This window comes from Grampus griseus, assembly GCF_964374135.1.
Source record: "Grampus griseus genome assembly, chromosome: 16".
NCBI classification, from domain to species: Eukaryota; Metazoa; Chordata; class Mammalia; order Artiodactyla; family Delphinidae; genus Grampus; species Grampus griseus.
This window is the reverse complement of record NC_139010.1, coordinates 30,446,995-30,465,857: the sequence shown is the minus strand read 5'-3', so window position 1 is coordinate 30,465,857 and position 18,863 is coordinate 30,446,995. Positions and strand designations below refer to the sequence as shown.

At 43.4% G+C, this 18,863-nt stretch overlaps 1 protein-coding gene across 6 annotated transcripts in view; it reads left to right on the top strand.

Moving 5' to 3' along the window:
* KCNMA1 (potassium calcium-activated channel subfamily M alpha 1) overlaps positions 1–18,863 on the top strand; it is a 747,855-nt gene that overhangs the window by 691,589 nt on the left and 37,403 nt on the right. For all 6 annotated transcript variants that reach the window (XM_082673143.1, XM_082673147.1, XM_082673146.1 and 3 more), the window contains 2 exons: positions 13,294–13,407; positions 18,393–18,523. In XM_082673143.1, coding sequence (XP_082529269.1) covers positions 13,294–13,407; positions 18,393–18,523 — 245 coding nt within the window. The remainder of the gene's footprint in view (positions 1–13,293; positions 13,408–18,392; positions 18,524–18,863) is intronic.

Genomic DNA, 18,863 nt, shown 5'->3' with positions numbered 1-18,863 from the left:
TTCTGGCGCTTATTTAAATCATTAAAGCGTTCCAGAGAGAAAACTTTTTATAGCCCCTTTCCTCTATTTCAAGGAGATTAATTCAGAGAACTTAAGTAAGAACAATAAAGATGTGGCTTGCAATTTTCCCTTCCTCCCCACCCCCTTTCAGAAACAGGGACACAGACCCTGCTGGCCAGTATACAGCCCAATTCAGGGTATTATTGGTTTGGTTAGTGCCTTCCCAATGCATTCTGAACATTTCTCTCTAAGTTAAAGAGTCCCAGCTTGCTCCTTCCTTTTCCTAAGTGCAAATAAGTGACAGGGAGACTATTACTGCCCCTCTTTTCAGTTTTCCAGGGAAATATAAAGACTTTCCTCTTTAATATTTCACAAAGTTTCTCCAGCTCCCAGCGGGAGTCCATGCTGGGTAACGGTTTGCTAATTACCAACAACAAAACTAGACATACAACGCTGGTAAATTACCTGACCCTTTCCATTTTAATGAGACAACAAGGATTTCCCGAAATGATGTTGTTTCACTGGTTAATGGTGTCAGCAACGTTGTAATTGTGGGTTGAAACACATGAGCTGAACAACCACATGTGGAAAGGGCTTTCTCTCGACAGGCCCTTTGGAAACTAGAACCACATTATCGTTAAGCCTCTGTCACTTGCAGGCTGCTAATCACTTACTTTATTATCCCGCATATCCATTGTCTTTCTTTAATTGCTCTTTAAATTAAAATTAAAAATAGTTCTAAAGCCCACCATGGCTGGGATAGCATCTTGATTATGAAGATAACTTCAAGAAAATGGAACTGATAACATATTGCCAAGGTTATAAGCGAGTCCCACTGTTATGTACCGTGCCTGCAGGCCCCAGGGGCCTAATTGTGGCAGTTTCTCTTCCTTCTGCCCATACTGTTTGTTTAATAAATGGTTATTTATGACCTTTTTGGCCATTATAGCAACTTTGGAGAAAGTACATCCTTCTCATTGGTTTGGGCGCTGAAATTTCATTCTCCAGGCAAAGGTATAAACAGAATTGAAAGGCAGGAGCTGCACTACAGCTTGTGAGGGCCTCTGAAAAGAGGCCCTCTTGATTCTCCTTGCTAGCTTATTCTGTATGAGTTTATTATTAAAATTTAGGGTTGTGAAAGAGACATAAACTTTCGAGCTGAAAGGAACTTTAGAGTCATCCCCATTTTACAGATGAAGAAACTGAGGACAGGAGCAGTTGCCGTGATGGTGATCACATGGCAGGAGATGAAACTGGATTGTCTGTTAGCGAGTGGATTGGATGGAGGGCTCCTGGAGGGAGGATTGTAGCTTATGGACTACTCCTGAGACAGGGTATTGTCTCACGCTCAGAGCTGTAATGTGCACGCTTGCGTGGTTGTCGTGGTGCGGTGCATTCAGTGCGTGTCTCTTGTATGCCTAAACTGGTGTGTTTTTTCACGTGAACTATGTGCTGTGATACTGGAAGGGAGGGCTCCTGCCTTTCACTTCTTAAAAAAATGACCCCGGGCATGACTGCGGGCATTCCTGAATATTGAGTGATCAAACCCAGAGTTACCATGATTCCAGTATTATATACAGTGCCCCAGAATTAGGATGACACGTTTCTGAGGGCCAGAAGTCCTTGGGACATTGCCTTATGTGCCTCGGTTTTACAGATGGGCAAACCAAGTTTGGGTAAGACATTGAATCTAAATTGTCGCGGGGAGTTAGGGGATGACCTGGAGCTAAAACCCGTGTCTTTTGATTCTCTGTTTTTCTGTCAGCATTACCAGTCTATCATTGACATCATCAAAAATGAGTTAGTACTTAGAAAGGGCTTACTTTGTGCCAGGCACTGTTATAAGCAGTTTATCTGTATTATTTAACTCATTTAATCTTCGTGACATATTACTCTTCCATTTTATAGGTGAGGAGACTAAGACACAGAATTTAAGTACATCGCCCCAGATCATAAAACTGGGAACCGAAGGAGGCAGCACTCAACTCAGGCAGTCTAGCTGCAGAATTCCTGTTCTTAATCACGATGTTATAGCTCATTTCAGGATGTGGTCAGAGGATATTGATCATGGTGTAAACAGAGACGTTCAAAATCAAACTAGCACCAATCGGCCTCTTCTTTAGTGAAGTTCTATGTGTGTGGGGAATGCCTGACTCTCGAAATCCAAGATTCCAGTTACGTGTTCATCTGCCAGCATCATATATGCAGGAAAGCCTTTCAGACTTCAAAGAAAACATTTACAGTGCTTTCTTTTAAAAGACCATCAAATGTTTGGGACGTCAGCCACTATCTCTGTCCAGGCGTCCTGTCTCTAGAACCTGTCAGAGACAGCTGGCTGAGAGCTGTCAGTGACGGGATTCTGCTCTTCCTGAATTGCAGGGCAATGCCTTGGACCACTTGGCAAATCCATCTTTTACAGCTACTTAATTTTCTGTGCACTTAAGATATGGGTGTTTTAGTTCGCTTGTGATTTCCTAGCTCTGGTTTTTGCCACGCTGGCCATCGGTTTGTACTAAACCAAACAACTGGGGCCCATTTGGCATTTGGTGTTTTAAATGGAAAAGGACATTTGAAGTACATGACAACTGCTGAAAAACAAAGCCCGTAACACTGAGGACATACAGAAACTGTTTCTAATGTAGAGGTGGTTACATTTTCAGTCTGTCTATTACTTTAATGAGCTCTTTGCATTTCTTTGATTAATGCTCACAAAAGGGGGAGAAAAAATTGATGGAATGGAAACAAAATGGTATATAGTCTTGGCAGCATTAGGGTTTCTGTGTGTTTTATTAGTATCCACTTCGTGTTGCTGTCTTGCCATGTGTACTTCTACCTTTTCCCTGGCATAGTATGCCTCTAGTTTGCTGGAAATGTGATCCAGCATGAAGAAGTTTCTATATTAGTGGCAAAACAGCCTTTGTACTCTCTGGTGGCAGCAAAGAGGGAGGGTCCAGGACAGGAATTAAGAAGTGGTAATAGTAGTAAAAAGGCTGATGTAGTTCATGCCATATTGAAATGAAGAATCCAGCAGGTATGAAGGAAAGAAAAGAGAACATTAAAGATGCTTTAGAAACATTTAAACATTAGGTAGTAATTGGTACATAATCAGTAGTAATTCTTACAGTTTAAAATAGTGAATAAAGGGGCAGGGAAAAGTGCAGCAAAGATATCTTTGTGAAGTAACTACATGGGGGGGGGGAGAAAAGTTAGTCAAGGCAGGCTTCCTGGAAGTGGTGAAGGAGGGGCAGGAACTGAGTTGGGGGAGAAGGGAGGGAACAGCATATCTGAAGTGGGTAAGACTTGGTGAGAGTAGGGATGGGAATCAGCAAATGCCACCCTTCTGTGCTGGAAACCAGCTCTGACTGCTCCTCCCCTCGGCTGTATACACAGCATTGTGGGTTTCCATGGGCTCTTTGGACCCATGTAAGCTCTCAGCATCCTTCGCTCTGAGATTGAGTGGCTCTTACAACATTGTAGGAAGTTGAAATGGTAGAGAACTGGGAACCCTGAAAACTCTGTTTTGCTCTGTTCTTCTAAAGCCCCTTAATCTGTAACTTTTGGTCACTTCTATCCCAGAGCATCAGTTTCCCCAAATTCATGTAGGTCAAAATGACCTTTAGGGTTGTTACAGCTCATCAGCGCGAGTCCCTCCACCGTGTCAATCAGCTGTTCTCAACCCATGAAGATGACGTGAAGTTGTGAGGTTTCAGGTTCTTTTCTCTTATTCATTTATAATTTTGGTAAATTTTCTTCTCCTTGCACAAATGAAATATATTTCTTTTAGAAAATTTGGCAACTAGGTATAAACAAAAAGAAGACACATATGAATTCCTTATAATCTTAGCATTCGGACATAAGAAAGTTAACGTTAGTCTTGTTTCTGCAGATATAAATATTTTACCCCTCAAAAATGGATCATACATAATAGTGTGTACCTGTTTTTTCCACAAAATTGTATCATGACCGTTTTTTCTATATCATGAAATGTTTTTCTGCATTATTTTTAGTGGATGCATACTTAACATAATCAGTTTCCTAAAACTGGACATTCAGGTTGTTTTCATTTTAATACTGTTACTTAATAACCACAAATGAAGACCATTGTAACCAAATCTTTTCATATAAAGAAATGTTGGCTGTGCATGTATTTTTAGAAGTGAAATTGCTTAGGTGAAAGGGTATGTCAAATTTTAAATCATTTAATCTGTGTCGCCAAATTACATCTTATTTTTAAGTTGTAAGATGAATTCAGAGGGGGTAAAAGGCAATTGAGAAGTTGTGGAAAATTCATCCTGACACCATGAGCTTTTGCACAAATGAAGAGGTTAGACCAGGTGAATATTAGGTTTCTTTCCAAATCTGTGGCCTTAACTGTGTTTGAGTTGTAACTAGTCTCCTCCCCTTCCCCCCTCCCTTCCTTATTCCCTCCCTCTTTCCCTCCCTCTTTCCCTCCCTCTCTCCCTCCCTCTCTCCCTCCCTCTCTCCCTCCCTCCCCCCCTTCCTTCCTTACACCAACCCCTCTGAGAGACAGGTTCTTACTTAGGGACCATAAGCTCTTTAAGTTTACTTTAAGGAAAGAGACTGTCTGCTTGGAGAGACAACTCTTGCAAACATATTTGTTTCATGTGTGTGAGACTTGTATTTGTTTCATGTGTGTGTGACTTGTGTAAGTGCTGACTATATCTTATGAAACTTAATGGACAAATAGCTATAGAGAACTTAGGTTGATTGATTGGCTGTTAGTTGGTTGGTTTAGTTTGCTTTGGTTTAATTTAGACCCAGAACAGAAACTCTAAAAAAGATGAAGTACCTTGTGCAGCTTCCCAATGCTTTCATTAAATACAGTCTCTAGAAAAGAGTACTGTTAAAAATATCAGTGTTACTTATTGTAAATAAAGAAATTGACCCAGGTCTTGTCCCTGGTCACTGGAAGTGAACAAGAAACCTTGAATGAAGATATAGTCACTTGTTTCAATAGAAACTCAGACATGCATAAGCCATTTTACCAAGAAAAGAACAGAGATTTTTCTCAGTTACTATACTATTTGGGCATTTTGGTTGCAAGTGATAGAAATCCAACCCCAAAGCCTTAAATAAAGGGGAAGTCATACAACTGGGGTGTCTCTGGCGTTAGGCACATTTGAGCCCAGGAGCCTGAGTGATGTCAGAGCTCTGTCTCATTCTCTACTTCTTGATTCATTTGCCCTGTTTTCATTTGTCCCCTGGTGAGCTAAATGCTCACCAGCAGCCCCGTACTTACATCCTTGTGGTTTTGAAAGCATCTTTAGCATCGATTTCATCAGGTCTTGGGGAGAACACAGATTGGCCCCAGCTTGGAGGACAAGTGGATCTCTAAACCAGCCATGTGTCCAGGATGATGGGGGTCCATATTGTTGGCCCTGTGGAGTCAGGGTTGCCCCCCTCCCCTACCCCCCACCAAACACTGGGAATGGGCTCCTCATGTAGAGAAGAGGTTGAAGGGGAGCACGTAACAACAGAATCAACTAGCCTGGCTCTGCCACCAGCTGATCCACAACCTTAGACACAGTAACTTCGCTGCTCTGAGCCTCAGTTTCTTCATCTGTAAAAGGGAGGTAATTACTAGAAGATTTCCAAAGGTCTTGCATCCCTAACAGAGTGATTGGTAAAGAGGCAAAAAGAGACCCAAATGGTATAGTTTAGGTTTCTCAGAACCGTCTATTAATGTAATTTCTAAGCTCTGTCTTTAGGCTCTGGGTAGAGAACAGTGATCAGTTCCAAGCTCATGAGTTACCTGGAGTAAAGCAGGTAACACAGTTGAAATTGGCAAGGGTGTTCCCTGCCCCGCCTTTCCCAGCATTGACCTTGACCTCCAGCAACCTGTCGGGGGCTGGCACCACTTCCAGCTCCTAAGTGGAAAGTGCTCAGTTAGAGTAGCTTCTGGGGAGTGTCAGGAGAAGTTTCTGCCTTGATAAAGAATAATTTTTTATTGAGTCAACACTGGTCGGCTCCTGGCTCTCGTGACTCAGGACTCCAGCTTCGTGGAAAGCCACTGAAAACTACTATGAATAACTATTACAAGGTTCAACTGAGGTTTTCCCTTGGCCGGATTTCTCTTGCAGACTTTTCTAAAAAATCTATTTCCCAAATCAAGCCTGGGCACGTGGATTTTTCCCCCTACAAGTTAGAAAGCAATCATGCTTCTGTACCTGGAATTTTCTCTCCTTCAGCTGCTGAAGTATTTGTTGGAATACATACTGCAAAAAACGACTGCTGTGGCTATTACTGTACTTGCTCAGGGGAGCTATTCAGATGCCTCATTTATTGGAGCTTAATAGATTAAAAGTCCAAATTGAGTCTCATGATATAAGCCTAATCAAGTTCTAATCTGCATAATTTTCCCATAAGCAGCAATGGGAAATTTGGATAATTTATGTTTCAGCAGTTGCCAATCACGTGTTAAGTAGCATTGTTGCATTTACTTATCAAAATATTTTTATTGATCTTCACTTCATCTGACATTTGGCTTTGGGTTTTTTTTTCCTGGCGTTAACAGGAAATTTAATTCATCTCCTAGGTGATGTAATATGAGATGTGTCTCTTGATTTTAACATGCCTTTATAGGCCATTTTTAACGGTGATCTTTCCCTTTTACAACTTCATATTGAATACCTGTTTCAGCAAACCTAGATGACTCTGCCTAATTTATTTCTCTCGTTTAACGTAGCATATGGATTTCTAACCATCATTTATATGCACACAATAAAAGACAATTTGCCCCACCATTTGAACCAATTTCTTTATGTTACATCTATGGGTGTGGAGAGGCACTTACCTTCATTTCTCCATCTATTTTAGGGGAGGTGATTTATAAGAATTTCCATCTCCCTCTCTCCCTGGAAAAGCCTGGGGATTTAACTAGGGGAGATTTAGAAAGTACTTTGTGTTTTCCCCCACGGAAAAATACTGTAATAAAGCATTTATCATATGTACTGAGTTGTGCATGCTACCATACCAAGGCAAGTTAAGCATAACTACAGTGGGTCCCAGCTGTTATCTGCTATTGTTTAAAAGCGAAAACAATAAAAGAGTGAGACTGGCTCAGGCCTCAGACTCGCCTGCCAAGGTCAGCACATGAGAAAGAGAGACCATCACACACAGAGGCAAGGCAGCATGGAGCACGGTAATCCTTGGGTTCTGAAGTCAGACTGTCTGGCTGGAGCCCCCAGATCTACCACTTACCAACTGGGGCGTTGGAGGAAGTTATTTGACGACTCTGAATCTTATTTCCTTCATCTGCAAAATGGTAATATTAGCAGTTCCTGTACTTACAGGGTTGTTATGAGGAATAAATGAGGTGGCCCGTGAAAAAACCCTGAGCGCAGCTTTGGCACGTATTAAGAAGGAATATGCCATGGTGACCTAGAGGAGGCTCTGGAGCCGGTTTACCTGGACTGAGATCTAGATCTGCTCATTCCTAAATGTATGCGCTGGGTCAAGTTGCTTAGCTCTGCTGTGCTTCAATTTCCTCATCTGTAACATAGCAGTATCTACCTAGGATGGCTGTACGGACTAGAGTTAAAACATGCGCAGATTTTAGTACATGCTGAGCACTCAGTAAATGTTGGATTTTACTACTTTTTGCTTAAGGTTCTACTTAAGCCTGACTTCTTCATTCTCAGAATTACCTTAGTCAATCTAGATCCAGAACATTCTTGCCTTTGCCTTTTTTTTTTTTTTTTTTTTTTATTTTTGCGGTATGCGGGCCTCTCACTGTTGTGGCCTCTCCCGTTGCGGAACACAGGCTCCGGACGCGCAGGCTCAGCGGCCATGGCTCACGGGTCCAGCCGCTCCGCGGCATGTGGGATCTTCCCGGACCGGGGCACGAACCTGTGTCCCCTGCATCGGCAGGCGGACTCTCAACCACTGCGCCACCAGGGAAGCCCCTTGCCTTTGCTTTGAGTTCCACAAAGACCATGACATTGAGTCTTTCTCATCTTCAAATGCACTCACAACTACATTACCCTGGAACCCTTTTCTAGCCATGCCCTCTGGTAGATCTTATCTGAGTCACAGCCTCTCTTTGCTTGTAACCACAGGTGCTCCTTGGATGCTACGTCTGTATGTATGCACGCAGCAGGGACCCAAAAGAATTACTTTAAAAAATGAAACCTTAGTGATCTTGTTATTCCTGAGCCTCTTCTCCTTGAACTTCTTAGGAATAAGTCAAGTGTTTGTGTTAAATTCTTTCATGTGAAGCCATCCAAACTGAAATGCCCTTGTCAAATTTAACTATAGGTCACTTAACCTTCCAATAACTTCCCTGACACAGGCCAAGTGCTGCCTGCCATTGAATAACCAATCATAAAAAAGAAAATCAGGGACTACAGATTGTGTTCAGCTGAACCCAACAGTGGTGATGGTTGAGAGCACAAATTCTGGAAAAGAATATAGAGAGCGGTGAAAACCGTTTCAAAAGCCCGAGAAACAACAGAAGAAAGATTATGTCCTTAAATAATTAAAGGAAGTGGGAAATTAGGTCTAGAAAACAGAAGACTCCAGAGAGTCTGCAGTTGCTATACGGCATTAAGAACCTTTCTTTCGTGAAGACTGGACACCAGTTTTTCAACATACCTAAAGAAAATCCTAGCCATCCAATATCCAAAATACTCCATCCTTAAATATTTTAGGCTGTATTTTTATCACTGGATTGACCTGATTATTTCTACCAAAATATATCCACACTGCTATTGCCTTCCCATTAATTTTCCAGGATTTTTCTCTATGTGAAAATTCTTTTAAAAAACTCTACCAAAAGCTACCTCAGTTCTTTATCCATAGGGAAGGGGGAGGCAGCGGATGCTGTTCCTAGCCAGAATATTTATTGTGTACTGAGTGAAATATTAACGTTGGTAGTCAACATTTTAAAGTATTTTTCTTCATACCAGGCATTGTACTAAATGTTTTAAATATACCATTTCATTTTATTCTCACAGCTGCCCTGTATAGTGGGTAATTCCAGCTTACAGACAAAGAAACAGAGGTTTGGAGAGCCTGTGCTATGCTCATGGTTATGTGGCTTATAAGTAGATGAGCCAGAATTTAAACCTAAGACATCTGACTGCAAAGCACATGCTCTTAGCTATTCCACCCCGTTTCTTCTCTGTGGGCCAGGCATTTTGTAGACAACCTGGGATGTTTAAAGAAATAGAAAACCCAGTCTTTGACCTAAAGTTCTCCTGCAGCATATGGAGTGAGCATGCTTGACAGGGGGCAGTGTTGGGCCCATTTCTGCCTGATGCCAAAGGAATAGAACAAGGAAAGTAAGCCCATCCTGTCTGCCCCTGAAGATTGAAATGGGGAGGGGTTTTCAGTGTAAGGAGTTCAGGTAGTCTTTAAAGTTATCTTTAGCCCAAAACTTGCCTCCCATGTCCATGCTCAACAGAGAGGAAAGGGAATACATCTAAAGAACAAGGAGGCCATCTTGGTAAGAGCTTCGGTTGTAGTTAATTAAACTTAAATCTTTTCCTGATTGAGAACTTCTGATTCCATCTCTCCCATGCCAACATTCTTCATCATCTCTTCTGGCAAAATAAGTGGTTGTTTCTAAAATTAACTTCCCGAGTGTTAGTTCAACTAACTGAAGGAGCGTTTCCCAGTTTCACTATCCTCTAGCTGTAGATCAGGGTCCCTGGAGGATATTCCATGTGCCAGCGCTTTCACATGCAGAACTGAAGCACTGCTTTATGTAGAGGGACTTAAAATTCAACCAAAGATGTACCCACTGCAGCTAACAAAGGGATGGGAAGCAAGACCATTAGGGACCTGGTTGCCATTTAGACCTGCCCCCTTATTAACAGCCGCTATGGTGAATGGGGTAGATGCCATCCAATGGCACCAAAGGCCGGATTGCCTCTTCTATTTGGAAGGAAGGTGCCTGATTTTCTGTTCTTTCCAAGGCCACGTCGGGAATCTGGGTCTGCTCTGCCATTTCAAGCCACAAGTTTCCCATTATAGGATCTCTAAGAATGAAACAATACTAATAAATTCTGTTCCTCTTTAACACAACTCTTCAGGAAGGGCAAAAAATAAGATAAAATCTATTTCTGTTCTCTTTGCCTTTGCTTATAAAAATGTGTGGCTATAAAAGTAGCAAAATAAAAAGTGACATTATCATGGCTGAGGTTTTCTTTCCAACAAAATCACCCCGTTCTTGGGGTCCTGTGTAGGAGAGAGAAAGACGTTTAATGGAGAGATGTCTTTGGACATCCACCACAGTTTGTCAGTTTCAGATGCTAATGGAACCGGGCTTGGCGACTGAAGGGGAAAATGCAATATGAAAGCAAAATGAAAGAGGCCTATGAGGCAAGCATGTCATTTCTAAATGAAGGTTTCATGCAAAGGAATTGAGTCTTTTCACGGCTGAAAATGGAATCTTTAAATAAGATAAAATAAAAGGAAGCTTTGGTTTGTTGCCGGTTCTGTAATGAAATACTGTTTTCCTAATACCGTGTGACCTGCATTTTTACCTGTTTTATGGGTGCTAGTCCTTGACGTACAAACCCGTATTTTCTCAAGTCAGCATTTGATGATGGATGTCAAAATACAAGCCATGTATTATGCATATAGCATTACCGATTTAAGGTGTTTACTTGTCAAGTTGAAGAAATTCAAAAACGTCACATCCACTGAATCTACACAGCTGTCACTTGCAGTTTTTCATGCTTTTGAATGAAACTTCTGATGAAAACAGTTTAGTTTTCCCCCTTCACTATTCTAGGGGAAGAAAACAGCAAGCATTTCAATTGCGTGTTCTTGGTTACATGGTTGGCTGAAAAACACACATTCCAGAGTTTAGAAAGATGGACACTATACTGTCCTTCAAAGTTACTTAGCCTGTGCACAGGGTATCAGTATAAAGAATAAAATTAAGTGCAATCAGGGAGTGAACGGTAAATAAAACTTTTTTTTTCTTTCTGAAAATATGACACTCCGATGAAATTTATACACAGGAGAGCAGAAAACAGGAAAACTCGTTGATATCTTTCTGGCATTTCATGCATGATGTACTTCCAAAGCAACAGGCAGTTATGAACACCTGTCATTTCATTCCTGGTAGATGAAGATTCCCACATACCTTCATGCCAGAAACAACCCAGTCTTGCCGCATTACCAGAGAGAGGCGCTAATCTCTCTGGTCACACAGTCTTCGGAAATTTGTTCTTGGAAACTTCGCAAGTGACTGTATCTGTAATTCCCTAATCCATTGATAAGCCCAGGTCGCCATCCACTACGGGCAAAGAAGAGAAAACAAAGAGAACGTGAACTTCTGTCTGCCTGTTCTATAAGGGGAAGGCAATTGGGCATGGCGGCCAGTGTGGAGCTGGCGGTGCCACTTGCCACATGGCAAAATTAATTTTCACCAAAAGAATGTATGAAGAAAATAAATGTATCATGTTTATACGGCTATGTACCTCCTTAAAGAGGCAGCCATTTGACCTAGCTGGGATGCTTTCTCACCCTCCCTAAACTTGAAAATATGGTTGGGCCGAGCTCATTCTAATATATATTGAGATTTGGGTCTGAGACCCAAAGAAGCCCAAACTGCAAAAGTCAGAACAAGTAGGCTACTCTCCAGTTTACTGTGCCCACATCTACCTTATGGGGTCTGTGTCAAGAACACTGGGAAGTTCAAGGGTCCACTATAAGCAGGTGGCATATGCAGCAGTCAGGATGATTTCAGCTGCAAGTAAAAAAAACTCCTCAGTTTGGCTTAAACAAAAGGGAGGAAAATAAATACACGCATATATAAAAAAATATATAGTTGTACATATATTGTGTATATATATACATAAATATTTAATACATAATACAAAATACATAAATATACATAAACAGACATTATATATAATCTCATTATTATGTGTATAATATATATAAAAGCTCATTACTACCTTTTATATTATAATCTCACTTATAAATGTATAAAGTCTCATGTAGTAAGAAACCCTGAGATCCACTGGTTTTGATTCTAGGGCTGGTTAATTCAGGCACTAAGGACAGTTCTTCCTATCATTCAGTCTTTTTACCATTCACTTCAGCCAATTCATTAAGTTGGCTTTGTCCTCAGTGGGCACCCATCCTGGTTACAAGACAGCTGCTACAGTTCCAGGCACTACAGGCACAAAAGCAATGTCCAGTGGATCAAAAGAGAATCTCTTCCCATGTGATATTTTTTAAGAGCAAGGAAACATCTCCTCAAGCACCCAGGCCAATTTCCTCCCACTTCCCCTTGGCCAGAACCCTGTCAAAGGCCCAGGTTTAAGTCCCTCACTGGCAAGAGAATAAGTAATCAATTGGTTTAAGGTAACAGTCAGGATAGGTTAGGTTATGCTGTGGTAACAACACCACCACAAACGACAACAAAACAAGTCTCAGTGGCTTAAAGCAACAGAGATTGATTTTTCACTCAGAATGCTTTGTGTGTCTGGGCTACTGTCCAGGGCTGCTGCCCAGCCTTCATCTCCATAGTAACCTGTGTTCCCACTGTTGCCACAGCCTGGGAAGAGAGATAGCAAGTCAGATACTTGTACCAGGGCTTCCCTGGTGGCACAGTGGTTGAGCGTCTGCCTGCTAATGCAGGGGACACGGGTTTGAGCCCTGGTCTGGGAGGATCCCACATGCCGCGGAGCGACTAGGCCCGTGAGCCACAACTACTGAGCCTGCGCGTCTGGAGCCTGTGCTCCGCAACAAGAGAGGCCGCGATAGTGAGAGGCCCGCGCACCGCGATAAAGAGGGGCCCCCGCTCGCCACAACTAGAGAAAGCCCTCACACAGAAACGAAGGCCCAACACAGCAAAAATAAATTAATTAATTAATAAACCCCCTACCCCCAACATCTAAAAAAAAAAAAATTACTTGTACCAGAAGTGATGATATGCGTTGTTCTGTTTGCTTTTCATGGGCCAGGACATTTCCTATGTCACGTGGTCATATCTAACTTCAGGGAGGCACAGAGGTACAATCCTCATGTGTGCCTGAAGGAAGAAGGGAACAGAAATCTGTGAGTAAGATCAATAATTGGTGTAAAGACTGGTTTTCAGGGAACTGTCAAAGTGGGTTGGAATCTTTTATAATGGTCTCCTACTTTGCTCTTCTGAAAACAGCTCATCAGAGTTTATCCTGGGAGTGCTAATTTTTGACTTGTAAATAATGCGTATGTTACTTTTTTATTGTGTATACACACTATACTTTCATCATTTCCAAATTTTCCACATTTCTGATTTTTCTTCTTCCTCTCTTTCCTTCCCACTAGGGTTCACACCTCCAGGAATGGACAGATCCTCTCCGGATAACAGCCCGGTACATGGGATGTTACGTCAGCCCTCCATCACAACTGGGGTCAACATCCCCATCATCACTGAACTAGGTAGGAGTGAATGTCAGCTTTGGGTGGATTTTTTTGGTCCTCTTTTCCAACCATGCAGGATATAAGGAGGTTGGCCTGAGTCTTAGCTCTTTCAGTGTGGTAGGCTCTAATGGGGTTTGTCTCGGGGGGAGATTGGAGAAGGGTGTGGGTAGAAATATGACAGATGACCCAAGGGAAAACTGATCTATCTTTCCTCTGAGGTGAATAGATAGTTTCCTTATGCTGGTCACTGTTTTCAAAGGAGCATGAGATGAAGGGTTTGAGATTGGGGCATACATTAGGGAAGCGGGAGGAAGGGAGGAAAGGTATGGTCCAAGGATTTTTTCCAGTGATTCACATTGGAAGCATCTGTGGAAGGTCCCTCCCTGGAGGTACAAAGCCTCAGGTCTAAGCCAACCCCATTGTGAGAACTGCATAGAAACATTGGGCTAATATGTGATAGTTTTACATTTCATCTATTCTAGTTGAGCTTTTCAGCTAAAGGCCATTTTCACTGACTGCCGCTCTGGTCCAAAAAATGATGGGGCTTTGAGGGCCATGAACATTGGCCAGTGGGATCCAGCTTTTAACCTGGCCATGGCACTCCCTGCTACTCTTTGTGAATTTGCAAAACTGCTACGTGGTCTCTTCCCCCGAAGATAAACACTAACTACCTGTGGTCCTGGGTCCCTTTACTTTAGAATGTCTCCTCTGTTATTCCCTCACTCTTTTCTTTTTCTGTACTTTCCTCCACTCCCTTTCCCCAACCCTTAACTGCTGTATCCCATTAGCTAAACCTGGCAAGTTGCCTTTGGTATCAGTCAATCAGGAAAAAAACAGTGGGACGCACATTCTAATGATAACTGAACTGGGTAAGAAGCACTGTTTTCTTTCACATCAGTATCTCCTTTTGTTTTGTGGTTCGTGTTTCCAACTATCATCAGCTTGTTTTCTATTTCACCGGCTGTAACGGAAAGGCTACCCCATGGCACTGCTTTGAATGTGTTTTATTTGTGGCTCTGGTTGGAATCGGCTGTCTTGTTCTAACCTTCCTTAATGATTTTTTCCCCACACAGCATCAGTAAACCTTTGATCACACCCATCTGACCTGGCAGTTGTTTCCAAAGCATCTTTGCTCTAATTCATTTTCTTTGGCTTGGGCCTTTTTTTTTTTCCATGTGTCCCCCTGCTCCCCTCCCACCTTCTCCCTTCTATTCCTCTTTCGAGCACACTGTCAGTTTGACTGACATGTCTTCACAGCTCTCGGAGGAAGTCAAGGGAGAAATATAAAAATTTTAAGATAAGAAACCTAAGACGGTGCCTTCCCTCCAGCTGTTTATTTTCCTTTATTCTGACTTTATTTGCCTTTTTTTTCCCACTCAGCCCTTTCTCAGAAGCTCTGGTTCTGAAGCCATAAACGCAGCCAGCTCATAGGGGACCCTTGCTTATTAAAGCCAGGTCTTAAGAAAGGATGCAAAGGATGAGCTTAGCAGCCACCAAGGCCCAGCCCTGCACTCTGACCCCGACTCCGCTGGCCCAGAGCCCTCTCTGGGAGGAGATTCGGAGCAGACTCATCTAGAAGATGAAGGCCTGTGGTCGTGACGGCATTTGTCAGGCTCTTCCCCGATTCCCCATGACTTGGTTAATAACTCTATGAAAAGCACCCATCGGCAGCAGGTCTCAGGACTGGGGGCTGATCTTCTAGATAGAGAAAGCAGGTGCTGCTTGGTGGAGGGTAGATCGAGAGATAGGGATCATCTGCCTTCAAATAGCTCACAACTGAAACGGACATGCCATTTTCTTGGCTCCAAAATATATTTCAAAATAATAGAGCAGGCTTTTAACACAGTAATCTTGCTTGCCAGGTGTCTGGAAACAAAGGAATAAATTGTCCACCATTCAGCACAGCATTATTGTCGATGTAGCTATTTCTCAGGACAAATTCACTCAGGTCAAGGAGTGCCACACTATTTTCTGTTTCCAACAGTAGGACAGGTGTCTTTTTCATGTTTAGAGAAGTTGGCTAAAAGCATAGGCTTCTGGATTGCTCTTCTCAGAGCCTTAGGCTGGTAAGGGACCCAGGGAGCTTGTGTGGCCCAGACTTCTGGTGGGAAAATTCATCCAAACATCTCTGTCTCAGAAAACCTCAGCAGCATTTCAGTATCACCACTGCCAGGAATTTCTTTGTCTATTTGGAATTCATGCGCTGCCAGCTAACTGGGACATCTTTATTTGTGACTAGTAGAAAAGAAAGAGCGCGGTGCCCCCAATCTGAGGCAACAATTCAAGTATTCAGCTAGCCTAACTGAGTCTCCTGAAGCCTTTGTCCCCCACCAGATTTCTTTTATGAGCTCAGAGAACCTTCCGTGTGTTCACATCACCCTCACCTTCTGCCTTAAGCCCAATTTTCCTACTCGTCATACTGCCTTTAGCACTCAGACCATCATCATCCTCTGACCACCTCCCCTCCCCCTATCCCCACAGATATTTACTGTTTGCCTACAAGTTCTGAGATGTCTTCTGCATTACACTAGGCCAGTAAAGTGCCTTTTAAAAAACACAGATGGTGCAAGGTCAAACAAGTTTTTTAAACTGTATAGTATTCCAGTCTTCACACACTTGAGGAGTCCCAGTTGACGTTAGTGGGTCCAGGCTTCCTAGAAGTTCCACAAGAAGGAAATCTGTTTGAAGCTATTTAACCTGTTTCCCAGTTGTTTTTGATCACAAACATTTTGGGGTGACTGTTTTCATCACCTCTTAGCACCCACATAATTACTGTCCCGTGAAATAGGTTTCGGGTAACACCGGCTGCTCGCCCTTTGAGACTAGGTAACCCAGAACCCTGGCTCCTGCCTTGGAGTTCTTCCCCAAAGACTCGAATCCCTAGCTGGCTGACATTCTCCAGTCACCTGTCAAGTCTACCAAACCCTCCCCATCGTCGTGAGAAGAGGTAACCGACACTTCCTTTAGGCAGCGTCCATGTGTACGCCCTCCTCAGCTCTTACAGGTACTTAAAACCAGGTCCCTCTGCATCTTGTCACAGGTTCACATTTTCCCATTCACAAAGCAGGAAGACTAAACTGTGGCCCACAGCATGCTTCTAGGTAAATGAAGGGAGGAGAGGAAAAGCTACCGCATGACCCTGGCAGGATCCCTGAGCAAGGCCTTACTTACGTGCTTCTGAGAGGGGCAGAAGGAAGCTGGGAATTTTCATAGTGTGAACAGCACATGGACAGAACGTGAAAGCATGAGAGCAGCTACCGTTCATCAAGGTGCCGGGCCAGGTTCACCAAGCAGAATCTCATAGGAGCCTCCTGACAGCCTCAGGAGAGCTGCTCATATTTCCCCCATTTTACAGAGAGAGAAACTAAGGTGTAGGATGATAAAGTGCTTTGCTCAGGGCAGTTGACAGTGACAGGGCCTGGATTCAAAGCCCAGGTGTCAGGTCCTGGGTTTTGCATTTTCACTAGCCTGTAGCTCAAGCACTGCAAGGACAGTGGGGACCCAAACGTGATAAACGTTGGAAGAACAGAGAGCAAAGATTTTCCCCCATTAGGATCTTTCTCTAGGGAAACAAGATGGTGTCATTTAAAAATAATTCCATGCCCAGCCTTTTGTCCTATTATCATTTATTCTGCCTCATCCGATAAACAAACAAAAGTTAAAAGCAACAACAGGGCTTCCCTGGTGGCGCAGTGGTTGAGAGTCTGCCTGCCGATGCAGGGGACGCGGGTTCGTGCCCCGGTCCGGGAAGATCCCACATGCCGCGGAGCGACTGGGCCCGTGAGCCATGGCCGCTGAGCCTGCGCGTCCGGAGCCTATGCCCCGCAACGCGAGGGGCCACAACAGTGAGAGGCCCGCGTACCGCAAAAAAAAACAAAAAACAAAACAACAACAACAACAAAAGAAGTTATCTCAAAAGTTCCTTACGGAAAAAAAAAGTTAAAACAATAACTCTAGGAAAGAGAATTAGCTGCTGATACATTTAGAAAGGAATCAGAAAAAGGAAACCTCATCTATTCTTTTCCTAAAAGCACCATAATTATTCCAGAAATCACAAGCGCTCATCTCCTCCCCCACCACACACTTTCCCCGCCATTACTTGCTCTGCAAAACTGATAATTTCTGATGCCAAGATGGGAATGGAAATTAATTTGTCATTTAATTTTTAATAAGTTAAAGACATCTCGGTGACACAACCAATCAGTCTGCACGTGCGTGCCAGAGGAGTCCTTGAGGAATCCTCAGATGGAAATGAAATACAACATCAAATGCTGCGTCTGCTTGAGCTGAAGCACATAAAAGATTGAGCTGTTTAGGAGGGGAAAGGGAGAACGTGGGCATCCCCAAGCACCTCGGAATGCAGAGCAAATCTTTGTCAGCTAGCAGCCGGAGACAGCCAGGGGTTCATCCTTTGTATTGAACAGGACTTGGTGGGTTTGGGCCTGGATTAAGGGCCAGACACCAGGCACTACCCAGACCCATCCCCCCGCCCCGGGCAGGCTGTGGGTGGTGCCGGAGGGTGGATTCCTTGCTATTTTGCCTTTGCTATGCTCCCAATCTGTTGCTCTTCACTCTCAATAAATTGCTTTCTTTCCCTTGTGGCTAAACTTCCCACCCAGCATGGCTACTCATGGCTCCTCGTCCTTGAAATACGTCCATCTCTCAAAGGACTTAGCTACCAAAAAAACGCTTCAGAGTGTTTTTCGTCACGATCTAAAACTATACCAAAGAATTGACCAGCACTGTCCACCAGCTCCACCAGCCTGTCGTGGAGCACGTCTGCGTGACGTCACTGCTCTCCAGGCCTGGGAACCTTGAACAAGCACCTCGGAGCAGTCCATTGAGTCCCACCGACCCCCACCCTGAGCTCCATCAACAGCTTCTCCCATGCTTTTCTTTCCTTTTCAGTGACTTCAGTGTTTCTAAACCAGTAGCCTGCTCTTTCTCTGACTGCTGCCCGCATGTGGTCTTTTGATCTAATTCTTACTTTATGCTTTTCCTAGTGAACGATACTAATGTTCAGTTTTTGGACCAAGACGATGACGATGACCCCGACACAGAGCTGTACCTCACGCAGCCGTTTGCATGTGGGACAGCGTTTGCCGTCAGCGTCCTGGATTCACTCATGAGTGCGGTGAGTAGGTGGGGGACACGGGCGCCCAGGGACAGAGCGCCTCCAGCCTCCAATGCATGAGGGGCATGGGCTGGAGCTTGAACTACCCTGGAGAGCCGAACCACACCGAGCTTGCCATCTGGAAGGGGATACTGATGTTATTTAAATTAGCACACAGGTAACCGTCTGATTATAAATTCTTGAAAGTGCAAGGAAGGCTATGAGTAAATACCGGTAAGCACTTGATGTGGTCTCGGGATCAGAGAAGGATTTCTCCAAAGAAAGAATATATATTTTATGTTGCTCAAAGTCTGAGCAATAAAGATGGGAGATTTTATGGGAAAGAGAATCCCCCAAAGAA